The following is a 24,454-nucleotide window of genomic DNA, read 5'->3' as shown; positions in this document are numbered from 1 at the left end:
CAACTCACTGTATAGTCCAGGTTGGCCTCAGATTTACAGAGGTCTGCCTGTAGGAAGGGTTAAGTAAACTCAGGTTGTCTGTCACCAGAGCTTAGAGGAAGTCACTGTGCTGTCCCCAGAAGCAGAGTCTAGCCCTTGGAGTCCCTACTTGAGCCCGAAATACAGTGTGGGTGAGCAGAGCAGTTGTGACCCAAGACAGTTGGTAGCGTCTCACTGTGGTGACTTTTCCAGGTGGAAGGCAAGAGCTCTATCATCCTGACCTTCAGACAGCTGATGGCAGAAGAGGGGCCCTGGGGCCTCATGAAGGGCCTCTCCGCCCGAATCATCTCGGCTACACCCTCCACCATCGTCATTGTGGTGGGCTACGAGAGCCTCAAGAAACTCAGCCTCCGGCCAGAGCTGGTGGACTCAAGACACTGGTAGCCAGTGGTGGTCAGAGAGCCTATGGTTTCACACATTCTTCTGGGCCAGGGTAGAGCAAGGAGGATAGTACCCTTGTGAATGCCACCACCACATACCCATCCTGCTCCCAGCCAGGTGGCCTATCTGGGACAAGAGAAGAAACTTTGGATTGCTCTTGCTGAAGAGGTTCCGTGCCTGGCTTCCCTGTTCCCGGTAATTTTATTTCTCCTGCAGATCTGGGCCCCTCACTAGGTCCTTGTACTTGGTCACAGCCTGAAGATCGACCTCCACGGGACCTGTTAGCCCCTCACTGGTGCCCCTTTCTGTGGTCATCCTTCAGGCCTGGAGAAGAGCTGCTATAGACTTTGTTTGTCCCCTGCTTTTTCCCCATAGAGTCTTTAAGCCAAGGCTCTAAGCAACTGCCCAAGATATATTTTTTATGCTTGCTTACTTTAAATTTGGGACTGAGTTGTCCGCTGGACTACTCTGCTTTGCCTTTGGGGTACAAGTAGGAGCAGCAAACACTCTGCAAGAGTCACTAGGAGGAACGTCAAGGCTTTACTTGGTGTTCATAGTTGGACATCTGTGAACCAGGCAACTAATCCTGACAGCATCAGGCCCGCGACTGGAACCCACTCCGTGAAGAAGTGGAAAACTGTGACATCGATCCAAATTCTTTATCCCTTCCCCGTCCCTTCAGGTCTGGGAACCTGAAGACAAGAATGGGCTGTTGGCCTCCAATGGCCCAGGAGACTACAGTGGAGGGCACAGTTCTCAGTGGATCAGACTTTCTGGAAGATACTGGACCTGGAACGTTGCCCTGAAGCCAGGTTGAAAGAGCCCCAGGCTTGGAAAGTAATGAGAGGGTGTGTGTTCCTCACTGTTATCTCCTCAGGCCAGCTGAGCCAAGCCCCGGAGGCAGCAGAGGAGGTTCTGAGCCCCAGGCAGCGATGTCACCCACATACCTGTCACTCAGATGAACAACAGGTCTCAATGGGACTCTGGAAATAGGAACTCTCCTTGTTTTTCTTGTCTGTGGTTGTGACGTGTCATCCAGTCATGGTACCTTGTGCTGGCAACAGAAAAAAGAACAGTCAGGAAGGCACCCAAGGCCAGGCCCACAGCCTCATACTGCCAAAATCTGTGAAGCTCCTTCAGGAGCTTCTTCTCTGCCTCCAAGCCTGTGCTGGAGGCAGAGAGAGAGGCACAGCATGTGGAATGGGAAGCTGATGGCCTGGGTGATGCTTTCAACCTTTTCTAGTGGCCCATGCCTTGGGAAATGCCATGGTGCCAATTTGGAAGGTGCTAGCTAACTGAAGCCTTGTGGTTCTACTGCTGCTCCATTCTTCCGTCCTCACTAGACCCGTTCTCCTGGCAGTCTGCATTTGTTTCCTTTGGAACCCTTTTCTTTTGTCTCAGCATAGTCGTTGTTTTGAGACAGGCTGGGTTTGATTCACTCTGTAGCAGAGGATGCCCTTGAACTCCTGATCGATCGTCCTCCACCTCCTGAGTCCTGGCTGTACAGTATGCTGCCAGGCCCCCCACTTCCTGCACTTTATTGAGAGAGCCCTCCAGTTTTGTCCCTGATCGTCTGAAGGGTGGAGCCCACAGATCATTTTGAATCTTCCTGCTCCTCACCTCTACATTAAGAATTGTCAACACAATGGAAGCAAGGAGACCCCCAAGGAAGACTATCATGACTTTTGCCCCAATTGTCTTTCCTCTTTGGCCCTTCCTTACTGGGGCAGAGTGTGGACAGCACAGGAGGTTCTTGCTTCTCATCCCTTAGGTTATTTCTTCCTCCTGACTTCATTTGCCTGTGCAGTGTATAAATCCTCCTGTCTTCTCGTTCCTTCTTTCCGCTTGAAGAACAATACATGTAAAGTAAAGGCACCTCCCCCATCCTGACCCCTGCTTTCCCCCAACGTCAGGGACTAGGACGGGCCAGCGTGCGCGCGTTTTTCCAAAACTGGGGAGCAAACAGAAATTTTAGCCCTTTGGTCCATAACCTAATTTAGAATCTAGAAAAGACAGGAAAACTGGAGGGACATGGGGAAGAAAACTTAAGCATTTGATGAAATGGACTCTTGAGGATATCAGCTGCGAATATTCACTGTTGCACTGTATGAAATTTTTGAAATGTAATTAAAAGTTTTTATTGAGCCCCTAAACTTCAGCTTGAGAATGTTTTCCCAGCCGGGAACTAAATTACCCGAGGTTCTACGTGTCTTCAGACCCGCCTCCTCTGGCAGTTGCCCCGCCCCATCCGGTCTAGTGATGGGCACTCCCTTGCCTCCAATCAGAGGTCCTGGTGGGAGGGGCTGCAGGGACGATTCATTTTGGCGGTTCGATTTCAACATGGCTGAGGTGAGCCATGGTAATGAGGCCGTGGAAAGGGAGCCTGAGGCTTCATCTCCGGAATCTGTGCCAGTCGACACGACCATCTCCAGGGTGAAGCTCCTCGACACCATAGTGGACACTTTTCTCCAGAAACTGGTCGCCCCCAAGAGGTAGGTGGAGACCAATAGGAGCGAGAAGTGGTGGCGGTAGGGCTTGTCCTCGGGATGGTAAATCCCGCGAGATCGGGTTGGTTCAGTCACGTGATCCCGGCGGCTCCTCGAAAGCCTTGCACCCGGATTCTCCCCCGGCTTAGCCTGCGGAGGTCGGGTTCTCTACCCCCCGCCAGGCGGCGCAGCGCGGGGCGTCCTGGAGGGTCCTCTGGTCCCCGGCGCAGCGCGGGGCGTCCTGGAGGGTCCTCTGGTCCCCGGCGCAGCGCGGGGCGTCCTGGAGGGTCCTCTGGTCCCCGGCGCAGCGCGGGGCGTCCTGGAGGGTCCTCTGGTCCCCGGCGCAGCGCGGGGCGTCCTGGAGGGTCCTCTGGTCCCCGGCGCAGCGCGGGGCGTCCTGGAGGGTCCTCTGGTCCCCGGCGCAGCGCGGGGCGTCCTGGAGGGTCCTCTGGTCCCCGGCGCAGCGCGGGGCGTCCTGGAGGGTCCTCTGGTCCCCGGCGCAGCGCGGGGCGTCCTGGAGGGTCCTCTGGTTCCGTGCGCAGCCGCGGGGCGTCCTGGAGGGTCCTCTGGTCCCCGGCGCAGCGCGGGGCGTCCTGGAGGGTCCTCTGGTCCCCGGCGCAGCCGCGGGGCGTCCTGGAGGGTCCTCTGGTCCCGGCGCAGCGCGGGGCGTCCTGGAGGGTCCTCTGGTCCCGGCGCAGCGCGGGGCGTCCTGGAGGGTCCTCTGGTCCCCGGCGCAGCGCGGGGCGTCCTGGAGGGTCCTCTGGTCCCGGCGCAGCGCGGGGCGTCCTGGAGGGTCCTCTGGTCCCCGGCGCAGCGCGGGGCGTCCTGGAGGGTCCTCTGGTTCCCGGCGCAGCCGCGGGGCGCCCGTGTGCGCAGAGCGCCGGTGGCCGAAGTGGAAGGCGCCGCGGGAGGCTGGGGCCAGCGTAGAGTCCCAAGGAGGAACTGCCGACTTTCTCATTTCATCGGACAGGTTTTTTGTTTTTTTCCTGGAGCTGAGGAGCTAGGCAAGCGCTCTACCACTAAGCTAAATCCCCAACCCTTCTTCGGATAGGTTTATTTTTTTATTTTTTTATTTTTTAAGGAACTCACTCTGTAGACCAGGCTGGCCTCGAACTCGCAGAGATCCACCTGCCTCTGCCTCCCGAGTGCTGGGATTACAGGAGTGTGCCACCACCGCCCGACCATCGGACAGTTTTAAAGCGAGAGTTTTGCCCCTCATCCCACCACGCTGGCGCCCCGGATGCTGATACCCTTGCACCCACCACGGGTCTTCTATGATCCAATGACCTCAATGATTTCCATTTGTGAGGCGTGGTGGCCCACTTTCATAATCCCATTTACTCGCGAGGATTGTGAGTTTAAGGACAGCCGGGACAATTTAACCAGACCCTATCTCAAAATTGAAAACCGGGCAGGTGGTTCAGCTCAGTAGTCAGTGGTTCATTCTTCAATCTAGCAGTGAGGGGAGAGAATTGGGGAAGAATAACACTCCCTTTTTAAAAAAATGTTAAGTAGATTTGTTCATGTTAGGTATGGGTATTTTGTTTGCATGTATGCACACCACACACATGCTTGATGCCCACAGAGGTCTGAGTAGGGTATCACATCCCCTGGAACCGGAACTACAGGTGGCTGTGAACCTACCATGTGGGTCCTCTGTAATATCAAAAAGTGCTGTTACCCGCTGAGTCATATCTCCAACCCTGGGCATTCCCATCTTTGAGGCCTGGCACATCACCTGTAATCACAGCCATCCTGGAGGCTGAGGGAGCCTGGATAACAAAGTGAAATACCAAAAACCAAAGAGACCACCTTTTTCTGCAGTCCGGGCAGCTTAGCTTACAATGTGTGTGTGTGTGTGTGTGTGTGTGTGTGTGCGCGCGCGTGCTAGGGATTGAATCTGAAGCAACTACTTCACCACTGAGCGCGTCTCCAGCCCTTTTTAAAACGTTTTTTAACCTTGAGGGGCTGTAGGGATGGCTCAGCAGTGAAGAGCATGTCCAGTGCTTGCAGAGTTCTAGAGTTGGAGACCCGGCCACCAGGTCAAAGAGCTCACATCTACTTATGATTCCAGCTCCAGGGGATCTGAAACCTCTTCAGAACTGTTGGGAGACCTACCCCACCCTCACATGTGCACACATACCCCACCCCCACTCCCATGGACCTAATTTATAAGAGAAATCTTGGGTTTGAAAAATGGCTCAGTGGTTAAGAGTACTTGCTGCTCTTCCAAAGGACCTAAGTTCAGTTCCTAGCACTCAGGCCTAGCGACTTATAATTAATTGCCTGTAACCCCTAGCTCCAGGGTCTGACATCCGCTTCAGGCCTCCAGCACCAGCACACCTGTGGCAGGTAGACACACATATAAAAACAAGTCTTGAAAAAGAAAGACTTAAACTGGGCGGTGGTGGCGCACGCCTGTAATCCCAGCACTCAGGAGGCAGAGACAGATGGATCTCTGTGAGTTCGAGGCCAGCCTGGGCTTCAGAATGAGTTCCAGGAAAGGAACAAAGCTACACAGAGAAATGTGGTGATATTGTGTTCCCCAAAATATTGTGCACCCTAATAAACTTATCTGGGGTCAGAGAACAGAACAGCCACTAGATACAGAGGCCAGAAAATGGTGGTACACACACATACACACTCACACACACACACACACTCACACACTCACACACACACACACACACATACACATACACACATACACATTAAAGGCGCGCGCCTTTAATCCTAGCATTTCAGAGGCAGAGATCTGTCTGGATCTCTGTGAGTTCTAAGCCACACTGGAAACAGCCAGGTGTGGTAACAAGAGCCTTTAATCCCAGGAAGTGATGGCAGGAAGCAGAAAGGTATATAAGTCGTGAGGATGAGGAACTAGAGCTGGTTAAACTTTTAGGCTTTAGAGCAGCAGTCAGCTGAGATCCATTTGGATGAGGACTCAGAGGTTTCCAGTCTGAGGAAACAGGATCAGCTGAGGAACTGCTGAGGTGAGGTGGCTGTGGTTGGTTCTGTTTCTCTGATCTTCCAGCATTCACCCCAATACCTGGCTTCAGGTTTGATTTTATTAATAAGACCTTCTAACAATTCGTGCTACAGAGAAACCCTGTCTTGAAAAAAAAAAAATAGCCATGCTTTCTTCCTAATAGATATCTTTGTGCCTTTTCTGTATTTGGTGCTACAGATATGATATAATCACAGGGCTTGGTAACATAATGAACAGATAAGTGAATGGGTGATACGGTACAAAGTACTGGGTAAGATAAGAGGAATCTACTCTGAAGAAGTGATAATGGAACTGGAATTTGAAAGATGGGAAAGAAATAGATTTGGTTTTGGTTTTGGTTTTGGTTTTTGAGACAGGGTTTCTCTATGTAACCCTGGCTGTCCTGGAACTTGCTCTGTAGACCAGGCTGGCCGCAAACTGACTGAAATCTGCTTGGCTCTGCCTCCTGAGTGTTGGGATTAAAGGCGTGTGCCACCACCGCCTGGCAAAGAACTAGATTTTTGAAAAATAAAGTTTATGTGTATAGGCCCTGGGGAAATGAAATCTTCATGGTAGAGATGTTGTTGCCTACAGTATATGATCAGAGGGAGAGTAAAATCGTGAGAAAGATTTAATTTTTTGAAGGTATGAGTTGTTTGCCTGTATTTGTATGTGCACCACATGTGTTCCTGGTACCCTCGGAGGCTAGAGGAGGGCCTCAAGTATTGATGATTGTAAGCCTCCCTATTGAGAACCAAACCTGGGTCCTCTGCAAGAGCAACCAGTGTTCTTAATGGCTGCGTCATCTTTCCATTTGTAAATATTTTATGTGCATCACACACTCTCACTATGTTTCCAACCAGTGTCCCATTCTTGTTTAGTTTTCCAAACTCTGGTCTTCTCAAGGACCTAGTAGTTGGCTATAGGTCCTCAAGTTGTTTATAGTACAAATAATCATTGACCAGTGATGGTGCCTAAACTGTTGCTGGATATACAGCAGCGACAGACCAACAAGGTCCCTGCCCTTGTGGAATAGGCATGGTATTGATATAAAGACAAAGTCAAAATTGGGCGTGGTGGTACACACTTGTAAACCCGGCTGTTGTGGACTGGAGGCAGGGGTGAGGAGTGGAAAGGTTATGTGATCCCAGTCGGTGTTAGGAATGTCAAGGTTTTCCCATGAAGCAAGATGTCTTTGACCCCACAGCAGGGTGCACTTGCTGAATCAGAGGCGTTTTTGTTATAGACTGAGGAGACCTGGAGAGGAAGAAGTACAAGTATGTTTGCAGATGCTTTGTGGATGCTAATCTGAGTGTTCTCAACTTGGCTACTATAAAAATAAAAGAGATTCCTGGACTCATAGATACTACTGTGTCTCAACAGTTGGAATCTAAAGGAGTTAGCAGAATCCGAAAGCTTTTCAACCTCTAAAGAAGATGATGTCGGGTTGGGGATTTAGCTCAGTGGTAGAGCACTTGCCTAGCAAGTGCAAGGCCCTGGGTTCGGTCCTCAGCTCCAAAAAAGAGATGATGTCCACCAATGTGCTGTCAGAAAACCCCTCAGCAAAGACAATCAGAAACCCATGACCACAGCGCCCAGGACTCAGCATCCTGTTGCTTCACATGTCCTGTGGTTGTGTTAGCTTTCTGTCTCTGTAATAAAAGCCTGAGACACCTGAATAAGAAGGGTTTATTCTCACTCACAGTTTAGCAGTCCACAATTGCTTTGGTTTTTTTTCAAACACAGAAACAGTTTAACTCTTAGCAGCCGGAAAGAAGAAGGGGCCACAGTCCCAATATCCCCTTCAGCCATCCAGCCCCAATGAGCTAACTTTCTTCTACTGGGTTTACCCCATAGACCTTCCACCACCTTTGAGTAGCAAAGCCTGGAGCTTTCAATACATGGCCCTTTTTAGGGGTCATTTGCTGTTCAGACTGTGACAGTCCACCTTCCTTGCATACAGTGTGTGGTCTGGCTTACAGTGTTCATTCTCCCTGACGCTCAGAGCAGTGACTAGCACATGTGGATACTCAAGAGATGGTTCTGGGATAATGAGCCCAAGTCGTCACCTGAATGGCAGACCTCTGTCTCTAACAACTTACTACTGGAAATCTCCATTTAGTGTCCCACAGAGCAGTCAGGCTCCATGTGGATTACCCTCTTCTCTTCCTGGGTCCTTTACATGTCTGGGAGTGTGGCTGTCTAACCACCCTCCAGCCCTCTTTGGGGGTTTATGCTGCTCCTTGTTGCATTTCTAATCTCCTTTCCAGCCTTGCCACCCGGGCAGTTATTGGATGCGACATCAGACTCCACACCATCTTCCGGCTTTGGTCTTCTCTCCACACTCCAGTCCACATGGTCTCATCATGTCCTGCTGCTCTGGCGCTGCCTCACTTCCTGCTGTGCCTACAGCTTTAACCTCAGGCCTGAGCCTGGAGTGCCTTGCACACACTGCATGCGAATGCAAGTCCTCAGACCTGTCACTTTCCCTGTTGTTTCTCAGGAGAACATTCTCCTCTTTGGTTAAGTAGGCCCTTCAGTTGGCCTCCGTATAGAAAGGGCTCAGTAAATGTTACTTCTTTTTTGAAAGGAAAGTTTATTAATGAAACTACTCGGGAGCAGTGGAGTTGGAGATTAGAGAATTTCTGCCAGTACAAGCCGTTTACAGACTCTATTTTTGAGACAGGCTTGCTGTGTAGCCCAGGCTGACTCAAACTCAGAATCCTCCTACTTCAGCCTCCTGAATGCTGGGCTCCAGAATTAAAAGATGGATACAGGGGGCTGGAGAGATGGCTCAGAGGTTAAAAGCACAGGCTGCTCTTCCAGAGGTCCTGAGTTCATTTCCCAGCACCCACATGGTGGCTCACAACCATCTGAAATGAGATCTGGCGCCCTCTTCTGGCCTGCAGGCATACATGCAGGCAGAACACTGTAGACATAATAGATATTTGGGTTCTTGGCTGCCCTTCCTCCCAATGCTTCCAAGCTGTTGTCTTCAATTTCAAGGGCAAAGTGCTTATATCTATGACAGAAGTTGTCACACAGAAATTGTTTCTGTATTTATGTCAGTCACTAAGGGTTCTGAGTGGTTTGTGTCGGGTTCTTAGATCACTCCATGACCAGAGACACCCAATATGCCATTACAGGAAGCAGCTTTGTTCTCAAGACAGAAAAACCAGCATGCTGGGGTCCACCCAAAATGGCATCAACCCAGGGGAGAGTAAGGCAGTCCCTTTTAAGCCTGCTTAGGGGAATTCCAGCTGTGGTTAAGTATACTTTGAAGATTGGGAATAGACCCTTACTGATACAGGAATCATTTTGTGATTGGCTCATGACATATGGTTGGCAACTGTGGTGTCAGGGGACTGTTTGACTGAAAATATTGAGAACGGTTCCTGCTTATGGCAGGGTAGGACCCTGATTGGCTACCAGATTGGATGTACTTGGAGGATCTGATTGAAGCCAGACATGAGTCAACACAGGATGGTGGGATAATATGGGCAGAGGTCTTAGAAAACTGGCCACTGGGAAAAACAACTGGTCCTGGCCCCTTGAGTTAGTTTGTGTTTGTTTGGAGACAACTTTCATTCCATTGCTCAGACTAGCCTGAAACTCACCATGAGGCTGGCACAGGCTGGAACTCATTGCTGCCCCCCTCAGTCCACCCACTGCTGAAAAGACAAGTGTGAGCCGCCACATGCAGGGTAAAGTGGGTGTGTTCTTGTGGGTGTGCGTGGATGTGGAGACCAGAGGCCAGCAACCTCTAGTGGCTTTCCTCAGGAACTTTCCACCATGTTCTTTGAGACAGGGTCCCTCATCACCATGACAGGAGGCTTGTTAGTTAGACTCAACTGTGTGGCCAGTGAGTTCCCCTAGCTCCCTAGTGCTGGTGTTATAAACACATACCATCACACCAGGCTCTTTTACATCAGTGTAGAGTGTGCTCTGGCCTGGCCTGATCCCTCCCTCTCTTCATGTGTTTCCAGACCACCCACTTTACTCTGTCTTCACTGTCTCTGCCATCTTCAGGCTATCATTTCAGTCATGCCTCCTAAATCTACCCTTGATTGAGGCAAGCGTCTTCAAGTGTAGATGGAGGCCAGTCTGGGTCCCTGCTTCAAGCCCTTTGGCCCTTTTATAGTCCCTCTGGCATGAGTCAGTCCAGGTGACTGTGATTCAGGCCCCTCCCTTCCTTGAACGGTGGAGTGTACATTCCAGTTGGCTATATCATGTCCCAGCCGAGTGACTTTGGACAAGCCTTTGTTTGCTAGTTCTTGCTCATCTGAGCATTGGAGATGACAGTAATGGAACCTCCCCGCAAGGTTCTTGTGAGGCCAGGTACCAGTCAGTCCTCTGAATGTCTCCTGATTACTGCATCTTTGCACACATGTGTACGCAGTGCACTGCCCTGGAGTCACTCTGACTGGGCCTCAGCACATCTGTTCTTCTGTACATGGAGCCCCATCAGTCTGCCATCCACCTTATAATACCTGATATCCCAAGCTTATTCACTAAAGGCTTGTCTGTTCCTCCGTGGGGGTGGGGGGGAGTCAGAGGATAACTTTTAGGAGTCAGCCCTCTCTTTCTACCGTGTGAATCCCAGGGGTCAAACTCAGGAAGGACATCGGTCTTGACAGCAATTATCTTTACCCATTCAGACATTTTTGAAACATGATTGCTCACTACCCTGGGGCTTGACCATTAGACTAGGTGGCAGACCATCAGTCCCCAAGAATCTAATCATCTCAACCTCCTGATCTCTGGGATTTTTATATGGGTGCTGGGTACCAAGCTCAGGTGTACGTGGTTTCTCATTCCACAGTTGGAATTGTGCTTTGGATTTGTGTTAGTGAGGTTGGCCTGCTCTGTTGTTATGCTGTTAGAGCTCAGTAGTTGTTTGTATTTGGTTGGTTAGTGATTGTTTGTTTTTGAGACTGGGTCTTGTGTATTTCAGACTGGCCTTGTACTTCTGATCTTCTGCCTCCCAGATGCTGGGATTATTACGATCTACAGGGTGTATGCCATCATGCCTGGTTTTACTCAGTTCTGAGAGGTGAACTCATGGCTTGGTACACTCTAGGCAACTGCTCTACATCACCAACTGGAGAATCCCTTCTAAGGGATCAAGGCAGCTGTAACTGCAGGTGGCCTGGACAGACTATTTTATAACCCAGCTTCATTGTTTTCAGATCCCTGCTTCTTTTGCGCCGGTCGCTGCTGCCCTCTGGTGGACAAACTATGGAACTGTTGAATCGGGAAGCCCACTATGCGTGCATGGTAGCATAAGCCGCCAAGCCTGGCTTTTTGTGCTTTTTGGTTTTGTTTTTTTGAAACGACGTCTCATTTGGCCCATGCTGGCCTAGAACTCACTATGGCTCTTTCTGCTTCTACATCCGGATAGAGGGCTGCAGGTGTGTACCACCACACACAGCTTCTGGCCCTCTTGGCTCTCTTGGCACTGTGCACACTTGTGATACTGCCCAACAGTGTTATGTGTTTCTTGTCTGGGCCTCTTTCACTTTTGGGTGAATGTACAAAACAATAAGGTTGTATTTGGGCATCTGCATAGAGAACCGGAGGACAACTAGTGTTGTATAGAGAGACCTTGTCTCAAAACAAAAACAAAACACACAGAAAACCAGGTTGACAAATGACTAGCTTTCTCCAGTCTCTACAATGAGTGCATGCTAACAAGTCCAGATCCCCCACTATACCCCCCCCCCCGTTTCTTTTTTTATTACATGGTCTCTCTATCACCCGGGATAGCCTGGAACTCAGACTAGCCTTCTATCACCCGGGATAGCCTGGAACTCAGACTAGCCTTGAATTGTAAACGATCCTTCTGCCTCTGCCTCTGCCTCTGCCTCTTAAAAGTGCTGGGATTACAGGCATCAGCCACCACACTTGGCTCGGCTCTGGAGCCCGGGCTTTTTACATGGGTACTGGGTATCAAACATATTCTTACCTGTGTGTATGGCAAGCATGTTACTGGCTGAGCCATCTCCCCAGCCTCTGGAGTTAAATTTTTGTAAAGAAAAGCCTTAGCTCTTTTGCAGCGAATCCTTTGTTTTCTTTTTCTGTTACTGGGCATTAAGCCCTGCACCTCATGCCCCACCACTGAGCTCCAGCCCAGTCCCTATCTTGGGTCTTCAGAAAATGAAATGCCACTTCAGTGAGTTCAGATGGTACATGCCAATTGAGAGAAAATGCTGGGTTAAAATTGGCCACTGTCGTCACCTCAGGAGTTTCCATATATTTATTGATGTTTGTTTGTTTGTTTTGAGACAGAGCCCTAGCTGAACTGGGGCTCATAGAGATCTGCATGCCTATGCTGGGTTATTAAAGGCATGCACACCACAACCAGCCTTTTACTTCTTTCTTGTCTGTCTGTCTGTCCATCTATCTATCTATCTATCTATTTATATTTTATGTGTCTTGGTGTTTTGCCTGCATATGTGTCTGTGTGAGAGTGTCAGATCCTGGGAGGTGGAGTTACAGAGAGTTGTGTGAGCTGTCATGTCGGTGGTGGGAATTGAATCTGGGTCCTTTGGAAGAGCAGTCCATGCTTTTAAACCACTGAGCCATCTCTCTAGCCCCTACTTATTTGTTTTTTAATTCTGTTTTTTTGGTTGTGAGCCTAGCTTTTATCGGCTGAGCCATCTCTCCAGCCCTAATACTGGGTTGTTTTTTTTTTAAAGATGTATTGTGTATGCAGTGTTCTACCTGCATGTATGCCTGCACACCAGAAGAGACCACCAAATCTCATTATAGGTGGCTGTGAGCCACCATGTGGTTGCTGGGAATTGAACTCAGGACCTCTAGAAGAGCAACCAATGCTTTTAACCTCTGAGCCATCTCTGTAGCCCTTGGTGCAGTTGGAAGTTTTCCTGTGTCCTGCCCAGTCCTGCAGCTGCTCAGTCCCAAGCAAGCACACACAGGCTTATATTACTTAAAAACTGTATGGATTGTGGGTCAGCTTACTTTAGCTAGCTCTTTTAACTTAATTTAGCCCATTTCTATATGTATGTTGCCACGTGGCCATGGCATTACCGGTTTGCTGGCATCTTGTTGCTCCTTTGGTGATGGCTGGTGTCTCCCTCGACTCTGCCCTTCTTTTTCCCATATCTCTGCTTGGATTCCCTGCCTGCCTCTAAGCTGCTTTCCCATAGGTCAAAACACCTTTATTTATTAGCCAGTGGGAGCAACACATATTCACAGCATACAGAAAGACATCCCACACTTGGCCCTTTTTTTTTTTTTTTAAACAGTATGTTGCTATATAATACAGTCTAGCTTCAAACTCACTATGTAACTGAAAATCTGTTTTTTCTTTTTTCTTTTTCTTTGTTGTTGTTCTTTAGGTTTGGGTTTTTTGTTTTTTTGTTTTTTTTTTGGTTTTTCGAGACAGGGTTTCTCTGTAGTTTTGGAGCCTGGACTAGCTCTATAAACCAGGCTGGCCTCGAACTCACAAAGATCCACCTGCCTCTGCCTCCTGATTGCTGGGATTAAAGGTGTATACCACCATGGCCAGCTAGATGCTTTCTCTTAAGACACAGGCTTTCAAGGGCTGGAGATACAGCTGGAGGGAAGAACACTTGCTTAGCATATACAAGGTCCCCGAGTTTAACCCCCAGCATTACCAGAAGCAAAGGAAAGAAGAGGGAGGCTTTGCTGTGTTGCTGAGACTGCCCTCAAACTCCTGCCTCAACTGTGCATAGCTACTTTTATCTAGAAATTTTAAAAGAAAAAATGAACCTATGATAATGAAATTCAGAAAGCTATTGTGTATTAAGAGGACTCTGGTTAGTAGCTTTGGAAGCTCGAGGCCTTGGATCCCACCTCCAGTTTCCTGGTAACCTAGAAAGCTTAAGTTAGCTTTAAAACTTAGTTTATGGGTTTCTTTGTTGGTGTTGCTTTGAGACAGGTTGTTACTTTGTAGCCCTGGCTGGCCTTGAACTCATGATCCTCCTACTTCTGCCTATTATGTGATGAGGTTATGGATATGTTTTGGGTTTTATTTTGTTTTCAGAATGAGTATCATATCATACAGCCCAGGCTGGCCTGAATAATCCTCCTGCCTCCGCTTCCTGAATGCTGGGGTTACAGACTTGTGCTATCATGCTTTGTTTGATGTGGGACAGGAGATGGAACCCAGGGCTTTGTGAGCACTCTGCCAACTGAGATATATCCCCAACCCTAGTAGTGGGGATTTTAAATTAAGTTGCATTCCGATGTTGTTGTTTTGCTTTGAGACAGGGTCTCTTTACAGTCCTGACTGTCTTGGAACTCACTAAGACCAGGCTGGCCTCCGATTTGCATGATCCCCTGTTTCTGCCTCCTAATTGCTGGGATCAAAGGTGTGCACCACCCAATAATTTTTCCATAGGTGTATACTGTTGTGCCTGGTTGTCTGCCTCTCTTTTAAAAGGATAGCATTTATCCCAGATTGGCCTCAAACTCCTGTGTAGCAGAGGATAAGCCTGAACTCCTGATCTAGCTTCTAGATCCTGAGGGATGGGATTGTATGCCTGTCCCAGCAGCTGCATTATGTGGTCCTGGGTTGAACCTAGGGTTTTGTGCATACCAGGCAATCACTCCTAACTGAAGTGAAGACATGTTGGATGCATCCTGCAACATTGCCTACAGTTCCCGCTCTTCAGGCTGAGCCAGAGGATCACTGGTGTTATTATTCTGAACCGTCCCTTGGGGACTCTCCCCTTGGGGACTCTCCCCTTGGGGACCCTCCCCTTGGGGACCCACCCAGTGTCCTGATGTCATCTTACGGAAAGTCTCCTTAAGAAAGAAAAAACTCCCCCTCCTCCTCCCCCTCCCAGTCTCCCCCTTCCTCTCCCTTTATTATAAACTTTCCACCTGGACATGTGTCTCCATGGTGTGGGTAACCTTCTTCCACTCCACGCTGCAGCCCACCACTGCACCTGCATGGCATGTCTCCCATATCCACCAGGGCACCTTGGCCCAGCCCACAAGGCCTCCTGCGTGCCGCATCACAACTAGAGCCCAGAAGTTTGAAACCAGAGTGGGCTACATAGTGAAACTCTATAAAAAAACCAAACGGGGCTGGAGAGATGGCTCAGAGGTTAAGAGCAGTGGCTGCTCTTCCAGAGGTCCTGAGTTCAATTCCCAGTAACCACATGGTGGCTCGAGCCATCTGTAATGAGATCCAGTGCCCTCTTCTGGCCTGTAGGCAACATTCAGGAAGAATATTGTATACATAATAAATAAATAAATAAATAAATCTTTAAAAACAAACAAACAGATGGGCTGGAGAGGTGGCTTGTTGCTCTTACAAAGGACTCAAGTCTGATTCCCAGCACCCACGTGGCAGTTCACAACCATCTGTAACTCCAGTTCCAGGGGATCCAGTGCCCTCTTCTGATCTCTATGCAACAGGCACATATATGGTGCACAGACATGTGTAAACAATGGTGTAAACAAAACACTCATCCATATAAAATGAAAATAATAAAATTTCAAAGAAAGGGGGGAAGGACAGAGTGATAGAAGGAGACACCCTCCTCCATCACACATGCATGCACACTCAAAGAGCACTCTGTATTCCCAGTGGCTTCCTGCCTTAGCTGGAGAACTCTGGCCTGCCTTCCCTGTCGCTCTCCCCAGTGGAGGGCATTGAAGCCAGGGCCTCAAGCATGGTAAGCCCGCTGTTACTTAGCTACAGTCACAGTCTGTCTGTCTCTCTCTCAGACCATTTTCCTTCGAGGTATACTGAGTCTCTGCGTGTTGGCTGTAAATTGGTAGCCCACTAGACAGTGGGTATAGCCCTCCTGCGGCTGCCTGTAGGTGGGAGAGGCATCAGCAAACACAGATGCTCACTGGAGTGGCAGTGAGCAGTGTGACAGACTCCCACCATCCCAGGGTGAACATGTCTTAGGATGCGTGAGTGACTGTGCTCAGATATCAAAAGGACAATGCAAAGGACAGATGCTGGGAACCCTTCCAACCCACAGCCCACAGCAGAGTTCTGGGCATCTTGTTTTGGTCCTGGTCTCCACAGCCATTCAGCCTGTGGCTCTGGAGGAATGTGAGGCGAGACACATGATACAGCCCAAGGAGGCTGAAATTGAAATGGGAGTAATTGTGGCTTATACCAGAGATCCTGTTCCTTTCCACAGCCTACTCCGGCCTCCGGGTCAAGCTGGGCGTTGCTCCTCAGCTCCAGTAGTGGACCGGGCCCAGGGAGGGGTGAGGCAGACTGCCCACAAGGGTCACTTAAGAACTCTTCTGTAAATGTGAAGAACCCCAGAAATGTGCACACTTCATAAGAAGGGACACTTTTCTACAGCAGAGTCCCAGGTAGGTGAACTAGAAAGGAAGGTAGTCAGACCAGCACTAACAGCACAGGAAGATACTAGATAGATAGATAGATAGATAGATAGATAGATAGATAGATAGATATAGATAGATGATAGATAGATAGAGCGATCGAGTGCCGCGCACAGGGAGGTCAGAAGATGATGTTGGGTGATTTCCTCGGCCAGTGCCAGTGTGGGAATGGCTTGAATGCCCTGTGGATTTCTTGACAACTACACTCAGGGAAGAAAGTGATGTTTTAGGAAACGCCCATGCCATGTATTGGCCAAACATAAAATTATGGTGTCTTATAAACGCTGTAACGTCCCTGTGGAAAAGTGCTGGATCCTGGATGCCCCACAACAGTGTTGGCGACCAAGCAGTATGGAATCTACACAAACTAGACAACTGGGATGGAGCTACGGCTGCAGGCCTGCCCCACTCCTCGCTGCCTCTCCCCGCTAGGCCTCAGGTCTGCTTGGCTGGCAGAGCCCTTCTGCTCAAGCCCCCATGGCTCCTCTGTCCTCACAGCAGAACAGTCCTCGGCCTTGACCTTCTTCTCAGTGTGCACAGGAGGCCAGCCAGCTCTGCACCAGAAAAGCAAGCTGGCTCTTTTTTTTTTTTTTTTTTTTTGAGCTGAGGATCGAACCCAGGGCCTTGCGCTTGCTAGGCAAGCACTCTACCACTGAGATAAATCCCCAACCCCACTGGCTCTTTTTTTATTGTTTTGTTTTTTGAGACAGGGTTTCTCTGTGTAGCTTTGCACCTTTCCTGGAACGCACTCTGTAGCCCACATTGGCCTCGAACTCAGAGAGATCCACCTACCTCTGCCTCCCGAGTGCTGGGATTAAAGATGTGTGCCGCCACCACTGGCTTTGGTGTGGACTTTTAAAACCTCAAAGCCCACCCCTAGTGACACACCTCCTCCAACAAAGGTCACACCTCCTAATCCTTCTCACACAGTTCACCAACTAGGGACCAAGTATCAAGACATAGGAGCCTGTGGGAGTCATGCTCATCTGGTGGTTTGAATGATCGTAGCCTCTATAGTCCTCTGTGTTGGAGTGCTTTGTCCCCGGTTATCGAAACTTTTGGGAAGGACTAAAGGGTGTGGCCTTGGGGGTAGACTTGGAGGGTTTTGTGGGGCATAGTTTTTGAGACAGGGTTTCTCTGTGTAGCCCTGGCTGTCCTGGGCCTCACTATGTAGTCCATGCTGGGCCTCAAATTCTGCCTGCCTCTGCCTCCTGAATGTTGGGATTACAGCAGCTTTGAGGTTTCAGAAGCCCATGCCAGGCCAGTGTCTTTCTCTGCTGTCTGCTTCCCACCATGATGGTCATGGGTTCTACTACCCTCTGGAACCATGAGCCCCAAGTTAAATACTTTCTTTTCGAGGACTTGTATTGGTCATGGTGTCTATTCACAGCAATAGGACACTAAGACATCATTCAAATCACCACAACAACCTGCTTCTATTTTTACTGTTTGTTTATTTCAGCCGGGTCTCATGTAATGTGACTTAGGCTGGTCTTGAATTTACTGTGTAGCTGAGGTTGACCTTGAACTCCTGACCTCTGGCCTTCATCTTCCAAGTGCTGAGATTAGAAAAGTGTTCCTGCAGCCCAGTTTATGCAGTACTGGTAGTCAAACTTGGCTTCATGCATGTTAGGCAAGCACTCTTCCAACTGAACTACATCTCCAGCCCCATAACCCATTTGTTTTGTTTTTGTTTTTTTCTTCACATCTTTCAACCTTTCAATAAAAGCACAGCAAACAATACCGCCCCACCCACCACCCACTTTTCCTGAGTATGGTCTATGAAGACACAGCTGCACATGGCCAAGACAGGCCAAAACACCCACTAAAGGGCAGTTCCAGCAGGACTTCTCATTTGGCTCAGCAAACATTCGCACAGCTACCAACAAGACTAACCATGCTTAGTAATCCAAGAGAAACTGAAGAAGAAAGAAGGGAAATCAGGTAGAGAAGAAAGAAAGAAAGAAAAGACGCTAACAGCCAAGGAGGGCGGTCCAGTTAGGCCTCATTTGAGGCCGTCCCTGCAGACACCTAGCCCAGGCTGCTCTAACCAGAGCCCCCAGTCATCACAGGCCTGTTCTGGACGTGCTCAGGACGTGGCTCAAACTGTTGGATTACGTTGTTCAAGCTACGGCAGCTTCTGCCACAGCATTAGGCTTTCCTTCATATCTATCCACCAGGAAGAACCGAGGTGCAGAAATGTCTGCTCAGTCACGAGAGCGCCTCTCACTGCTGGGCTGACTTAGAGAGGGGTAAGCTGGCCAGGGAGGGAGATCTCCTCCAAGGGTAGGTGTCTGAGTGTCTGCCATAACCCATTTGTAAATGCTACCAGAGCCCTAGTTTGGAGTAGAAGCAGCCAGCTGTCACTGGAGGACATTGTACCCACAGCCATTACCTGGGTGTCAATGATAAACACAGAGGTGACTGGCTGCGGGGCTGCTCACCCCAGGTTTGCTTGTCTCCTTCCTGACAGCTTCGAGAGATTCACCAACTGTTACCGACACTTCCACCAGGTGGATCCTGGGGTGACGCGGAGTGTCTATGACAAGTTTGTGGCGCAGTTACAGACATCCATCCGGGTGAGTGGTACAGTGGCCAGAAAGTCCTTTTTGCTTAGCGTTCACTCTGTATTCAGCTCCCTCAAGATGGCAGTCCCTGTCTGCTCAGCTCCTAACTGTCATCCAGTGCACCCTTCCCCTCCAAACACCGTGTGTCTTAGACGCCGCCTTCTCCCCTCGTCCTGTAATATAACTGTGTTTGTAAGTTGCCAGCCGAGGCAGTGCGAGCTCAGCCAGGGCCGGATGGGCCTCACCCACTTTTGCACGCCCAGCTTCTGAAGAGGCCCTTGATTCATAAACTGAGTAGTAAGTATTAGGAATGCCCCAAAGGACAGAGCTCCACTCCACTCATGTCTCAGTTACTGGGATGATTGCCCAGTGTGGTGGCGCGCACCTTTAATTCCAGGACTCGGGAGGCAGAGGCAGGTGGATTTTTGTGAGTTAGGGGCCAGCCTGGGCTACAGAATAAGTTCAAGGCCACCAGGGCCACCCAGTGAGAGCCTTCTCAAAAAGGAAAAAAGAGTCCCATGGTGCTCCTAGGAAGTCAGCCGCTGTGCCGTCGCTCCAGGACGGTTTTTAAACAGGTGCCTGCTGGCACGGAGACAAGAGGGAGACAAGGCCCTGGCTGGCCTTGAACTCACAGAGACATGTGTGCCTCTGCTCTGGACTGCCAGGATCAAAGGCATCTGCTACCCCTCCTTACACGCAGTTTCTGGGTCAGTGTTTGCTATTTTCTATTTCCTTGTGTTAATTCTAAAAACCACACGTTGTAGAGAAGTTAGATTATCCAGGAGAGTGATAGAAATTAGCCAAAGTCTTCCTCAGTGCTGTTAGCAGCTCAGCACGTTTCCACTGAGAGTGTGCATGAAGTCCTCACAGCTCGCCCTTCTCTTCTGCCCAGGAGGAGATCTCAGAAATAAAAGAGGAAGGGAACCTGGAAGCTGTCCTCAACTCCCTGGATAAGATCGTAGAAGAAGGCAAAGACCACGGAGAGCCAGCCTGGTGAGAACAGGTAGAGGGTACTTGAGCAGGGTGCTTCAGTGTCTGGAAGAAGACCAGTTCTCACCCATGTCTGAGTTCCTGGCCTCCTGGCCTCTGAAACGGGACCGTTCGAGGCTTCCTGGGAGCCCCGGGACCTTACAGGAGCCAGCAGAAGTGGGGGCTCCAGGGCCAGGTCAGCTTTGGCCCTGTGGACCTTTAGGTGACCAGTCACGTGGCTTTCATTCATTTGTTTGTGCAATACTTCGGAAGCATGGGCTGTCTCTCAGTGTGTTCAGTCGTGAACAAGCTGCCCTTGGCAGCGGGCACTGCATCGGACAGCATGGCTGTCTGGTCTGCCGTGTGCTGGACAGAGAAGTGGTGCCTGGGGTGAGGAGGGCAGGGGACGGTCATGACCAGAGTGGCCTGGGCTCCAGGAGCCTTCCACTCCCTCCCCTTGCCTACCTACAGCTCCCAGGCTACAGTTGGCATATACCTTTTCTATTATTCTATAGTATTAGGTGCTGAACGTAGGGCCTTGGGCAGGCTAGGCAGAGTTCTAGGGCCTTAGCCCTCTTTCTACATTTTATTTTGATACAGGATCTCACTGAGTTCCCTCACCTGGCAGCTGTAGAGATGGCTCAGTGATCATGAATACTGGCTGCTGTTCCAGAGCACCAGGGTTTGGTGCCCAGCACCCGTGTAGCTGCTCATTCTGGCCCCGCCAGCACTCATGCAGCGCACATACATATATGCAGGCAAAACTCCATCCACTTAAATACATTCTTTTTCTTTTTAAGATTTATTTATTTATTATGTATACATGTCAGAAGAGGGCACCAGATCTCATTACAATGGCTGTGAGCCACCATGTGGTTGCTGGGAATTGAACTCAGGACCTCTGGAAGAGCAGTAAGTGCTCTTAACCCCTGAGCCATCTCTGCAGCCCCCAGTAAGTTCAAGGTCAGCTGAAGAAACTTGAAAAAGCTACACAGAGAACCCCTGTCTTGAATGCCCCCCCCCCAAAAAAAAAGAATTGATTAGGGCATGGTTCAGGATGGACAAGCAGGTGGGGAGGTGAGGCTGAGGTCAGCATGTGACTTGGGCCTGGGACTAGAGTGTCTGGCCCTTCTCCCTGTGAGGAGCTGTCAGGGAGGTGGCCGCCATCCAGGGGAAGTACCAAGTGGATGCTTGGCTGAGGGACCTCTGGCTCTCTCAGCCCAGAGAGTGCCCAAATAACCAGCACAGCGGCTCCCAGCCCGCACCTCTCAAATTTTAAAATTACATTTATTCTTTGGGGGTGTATCCCACGGACATGTGTAGGGTCAGAGGACAGCTGAAATTTTATAACTGAAGGAATCTGTAGAAGAATCTGCAGCAGTCTTTGCTCATTGACTAATCTTGCTCCCTAAATCACTTACTAGCTCTCACAGGACCTCTAAGAGGCTGGGCCCTCTCTGAGGAGCCACCCAATCTAGGAAAGGTCATCCTGCCTCCCCCAGATCTCCCAAACTCATAGTCTGTTGGGGAAATGGACCAGCATGGACTCATGGTCGTAAGGACAGAGGCAAGGTCTGGAGAGCCACTGTGAATTCTAGGGTGCTGGAGATGGGTGAGTGTGTGGAGAAGCAGGCTGTATGGGGAACTGAGGGAGGAGGCCTGGAGGGGTGCCTGGAGGCAGGGAGGCTAAGGGCCGGAGCCACAGTTCCCATCGGGAGCGGATTGGGGAGGTAGAAGGTATCCCGAAGAGTCCTAGCCTAGCTCAGGACTCAAAGTAGGACAGTTACTGGTTAGGTTTAGAGGCAGAACCTCCTGTACACTTACATTCCTCCCTCCCTGTCCTAAACGGTCTTATTAAATAAGAAACACAGAGCCAAGTACAGAGTTAAAAGCCCAAGAGATCAGAGCACTAGCGAATAGCCTTTAGCTTACCAGTCGCTGCCGTCCTTCCTTCCCCTGAGAGAGACCGTCTCCTGTGTGACCTGCCTTTTTTTTTTTTTTTTTGTTATTTTATTTTCCAGAGCTGAGGGCCAAACCCAGGGCCTTGCGCTTGCTAGGCAAGTGCTCTACCACTGAGCTAAATCCCCAACCCCTTGTTTTGGTTTTTCAAGACAGGGTTTCTCCATGTAGTTTTGGTGCCTGTCCTGGGTCTCACTCTGTAGCCCAGGCTTGCCTGGAACTCACAGAGATCCGCCTGGCTCTGTCTCCTGAGGGCTGGGATTAAAGGTGTGTGCCACCACCACTGCAGGCCGTGACCTGTCTTTTTATTGTCTTTCTGTTCTACCTTCTCATTGGCTCTAAACCCAACCACATGACCTCCTCATCACTACCTGTCTATATAGACCTCTAGGTTTCTATGGTTGGTACTGGGATTAAAGGTTTGGGTCACCGCTTGCCTGTGTCCTTGACCACACAGAGACTGCCTGCCATGTGATCAGATTAAGGGTGTGTGCCACCATAGCCGGACTTCTGCTAAATGGCTTGCTCTTAGCTCTGATCCCCAGGCAAGTTTATTTTTTTAACATATAAATAAAATCACATTTCAGCACAAATAAAATATCATCATAATGTGTTCCTCTCCCCAGGCGACCCAGTGGAATCCCAGAGAAAGACCTGTGCAGTGTCATGGCACCCTACTTCCTGCAGCAAAGGGACACCCTATGCCGCCGAGTTCGGAAACAGGAGGCTAAGAACCAGGAACTGGCCAATACCGTCCTGGCGGGGCGCAGGCAGGTGGAGGAACTGCAGCAGCAAGTCCAGGCTCTCCAGCAGGCATGGCAGGCAAGTGCTGTGCTTTGCAAGTTGTCTCCTGTCTCGGGGCCCCTGGGGATCCCATGGGGAGTGGGCTGTGCCCACAGCACCTTTGGTGGGACATGCGAGGTTTGCGGCTCAGTACTCGTGCTGAAGTCCAGCCACAGCACATGATCCTGTGCAGCTGCTGAGTGAATGCAAGCAGAGGGCAGAGCCTAGGCCTCTGTCTGAGTGGAGTCCACCCTCTGAGGCCAGTGGTTCAGCCTCTGCTGCGTGCAGGCACAGCGGTGTCCTTAACAGCACACATCCGAAGGACCCCAGAACAGGGTTGGCGTTCCAGCACTCACAAGGTGGCTCACAACTGTCATACCTCCAGTTCCAAGGGATCTGACACCCTCTTCTGGACAATACACACATGTAAACGATAAGTAGATAAAAAGGCTCCAGAGCCTCTGGTGCTCGGAAACATGTGCCAGGAAGTGTGTGTCCTTTGAGAGAAGAGCCAGCTTCTGAAATTGGTCCCAAGGGACTTGGAGGCAGTGGAGCTGGGTAGTGCAAGCGGCAGGTGTGCCGAGTAGTGAGACTGCTTTGTTGTTGTTGTGTTGAGACAGGGTTTCTCTGTGCAACAGCCCTGGCTGTCCTGACTAACTCTGTAGACCAGGCTGGCCTCGAACCCGAGATCCACCTGCCTCTGCCTCCCGAGTGCTGGGGTTACAGGCGTGCAATCGCTTCTTAATGGCTTCAGATTCGGTTCTAGATGTCTCAGGAAGGCCCGAGTGTCACTGTTACTTCTGGGTCCTCTTCATCTGCTATGGAGCTGCCCAGTCTGTGCCTAATACAGTGGACAGTGGACAGCCACTTTCTGAGGATCATGGTGCCCAGGTTCCTTCTGGTGTGCTCTTCTGTAGCCTGCTCTAGTCTCAGACAGGTAGCTGCAGGTGGAAGACCTGTCCCCATCCCTCCAGTCTCCCAGTGCTTGGTCCTTAGGTACTTGGAGCCACCTTGCTGGATCCCCAACCCCTCCATCCTTAGGAGACTCCTTAGCATGCCTGTCTCCCTGGATAACAACAAATTGTCCAAACCATGGTCCCTGAACCTGTCAGCTCTGCTCCCATAGCTCTAGCCCCGATTCCATCCTGGCCTTGTCTGAAGTGCAGCAGCTGGACCATAGGTGGGAGCTTCAGACTCGCTTTACTGTCTCAGTGCTCAGTGATTGAGCACTACCCAGCATGTCCTGGGGTCCACTTTCAGCCTAGGGGGAAAGAACTTCTCCAGTGAAGGCAAAGGAGCTGGAGCCACTTGGGAGTCCTTGTTACACATGGATTCTGCTCTGGAGAGGCCCAGCAGAGGTGGCCAGGGCATCCAGATACCCAGGAATACCTACTGGGTGGCAGGGACTTCCCGCTATGAACAGTGAGCCGCAGACCCAGCCACGCTGTTCTAGGGGACCTGGGCTGGGAAGGGGCCTGGCACATGGGGTGTGCTTTTCTCACACCCCACACATCTCTTCTCTTCTTTGGTTTCAGGCTCTTCACAGAGAGCAGAAGGAGCTGCTGTCAGTGCTGAGGGCACCTGAGTGAGGAGCCACTGAGCCCCAAGAGCAGAGAGCAGTCATGGTCTTGTGGAAGGCCTGTGGAGCCAGCTCCCCATCCCCACTGCTTAGGTTCTGGTGGGGTCACGCACATACTACCTTCAGATTCCTACCGCCGCCATCCCACCCTGGGCATCAGATACCAGGCTTTGTCTCCGGAGTTGCAGCCAGCAAGCATTGCCCCCACACCCTCCTTCTGGTTCCCCAGCCCTCCCTGGACTGGACAGGGATAGTGTTTTCAGTATACACTGATTGCCGCCTTGCTGGCCAGCCCAAGGGCACTTGCCATGTTCTCCCCACATCTGTAAATAAACTTCCTCTA

At 50.4% G+C, this 24,454-nt stretch overlaps 2 protein-coding genes across 4 annotated transcripts in view; both read left to right on the top strand.

The window, feature by feature from the left end:
- Slc25a44 (solute carrier family 25 member 44) overlaps window positions 1–2,573 on the top strand; it is a 15,073-nt gene extending 12,500 nt beyond the window's left edge. For all 3 annotated transcript variants that reach the window (XM_036189943.1, XM_036189944.1, XM_036189942.1), the window contains one exon: window positions 232–2,573. In XM_036189943.1, coding sequence (XP_036045836.1) covers window positions 232–423 — 192 coding nt within the window. In that variant the 3' untranslated portion in view covers window positions 424–2,573. The remainder of the gene's footprint in view (window positions 1–231) is intronic.
- LOC118585410 (polyamine-modulated factor 1-like) lies at window positions 2,574–24,454 on the top strand. Its single transcript, XM_036189945.1, has 5 exons — window positions 2,574–2,912; window positions 18,728–18,833; window positions 19,714–19,814; window positions 22,376–22,571; window positions 24,068–24,454. The coding sequence occupies exons 1-5, from the start codon at window positions 2,587–2,589 to the stop codon at window positions 24,119–24,121; spliced, it is 783 nt and encodes a 260-aa protein (XP_036045838.1). The 5' UTR covers window positions 2,574–2,586; the 3' UTR covers window positions 24,122–24,454.

Source organism: Onychomys torridus, chromosome 6, assembly GCF_903995425.1.
Source record: "Onychomys torridus chromosome 6, mOncTor1.1, whole genome shotgun sequence".
Classification (NCBI taxonomy): domain Eukaryota; kingdom Metazoa; phylum Chordata; class Mammalia; order Rodentia; family Cricetidae; genus Onychomys; species Onychomys torridus.
Note: the sequence above shows the minus strand (reverse complement) of the source record. Positions and strands in the feature narration are given on the sequence as shown.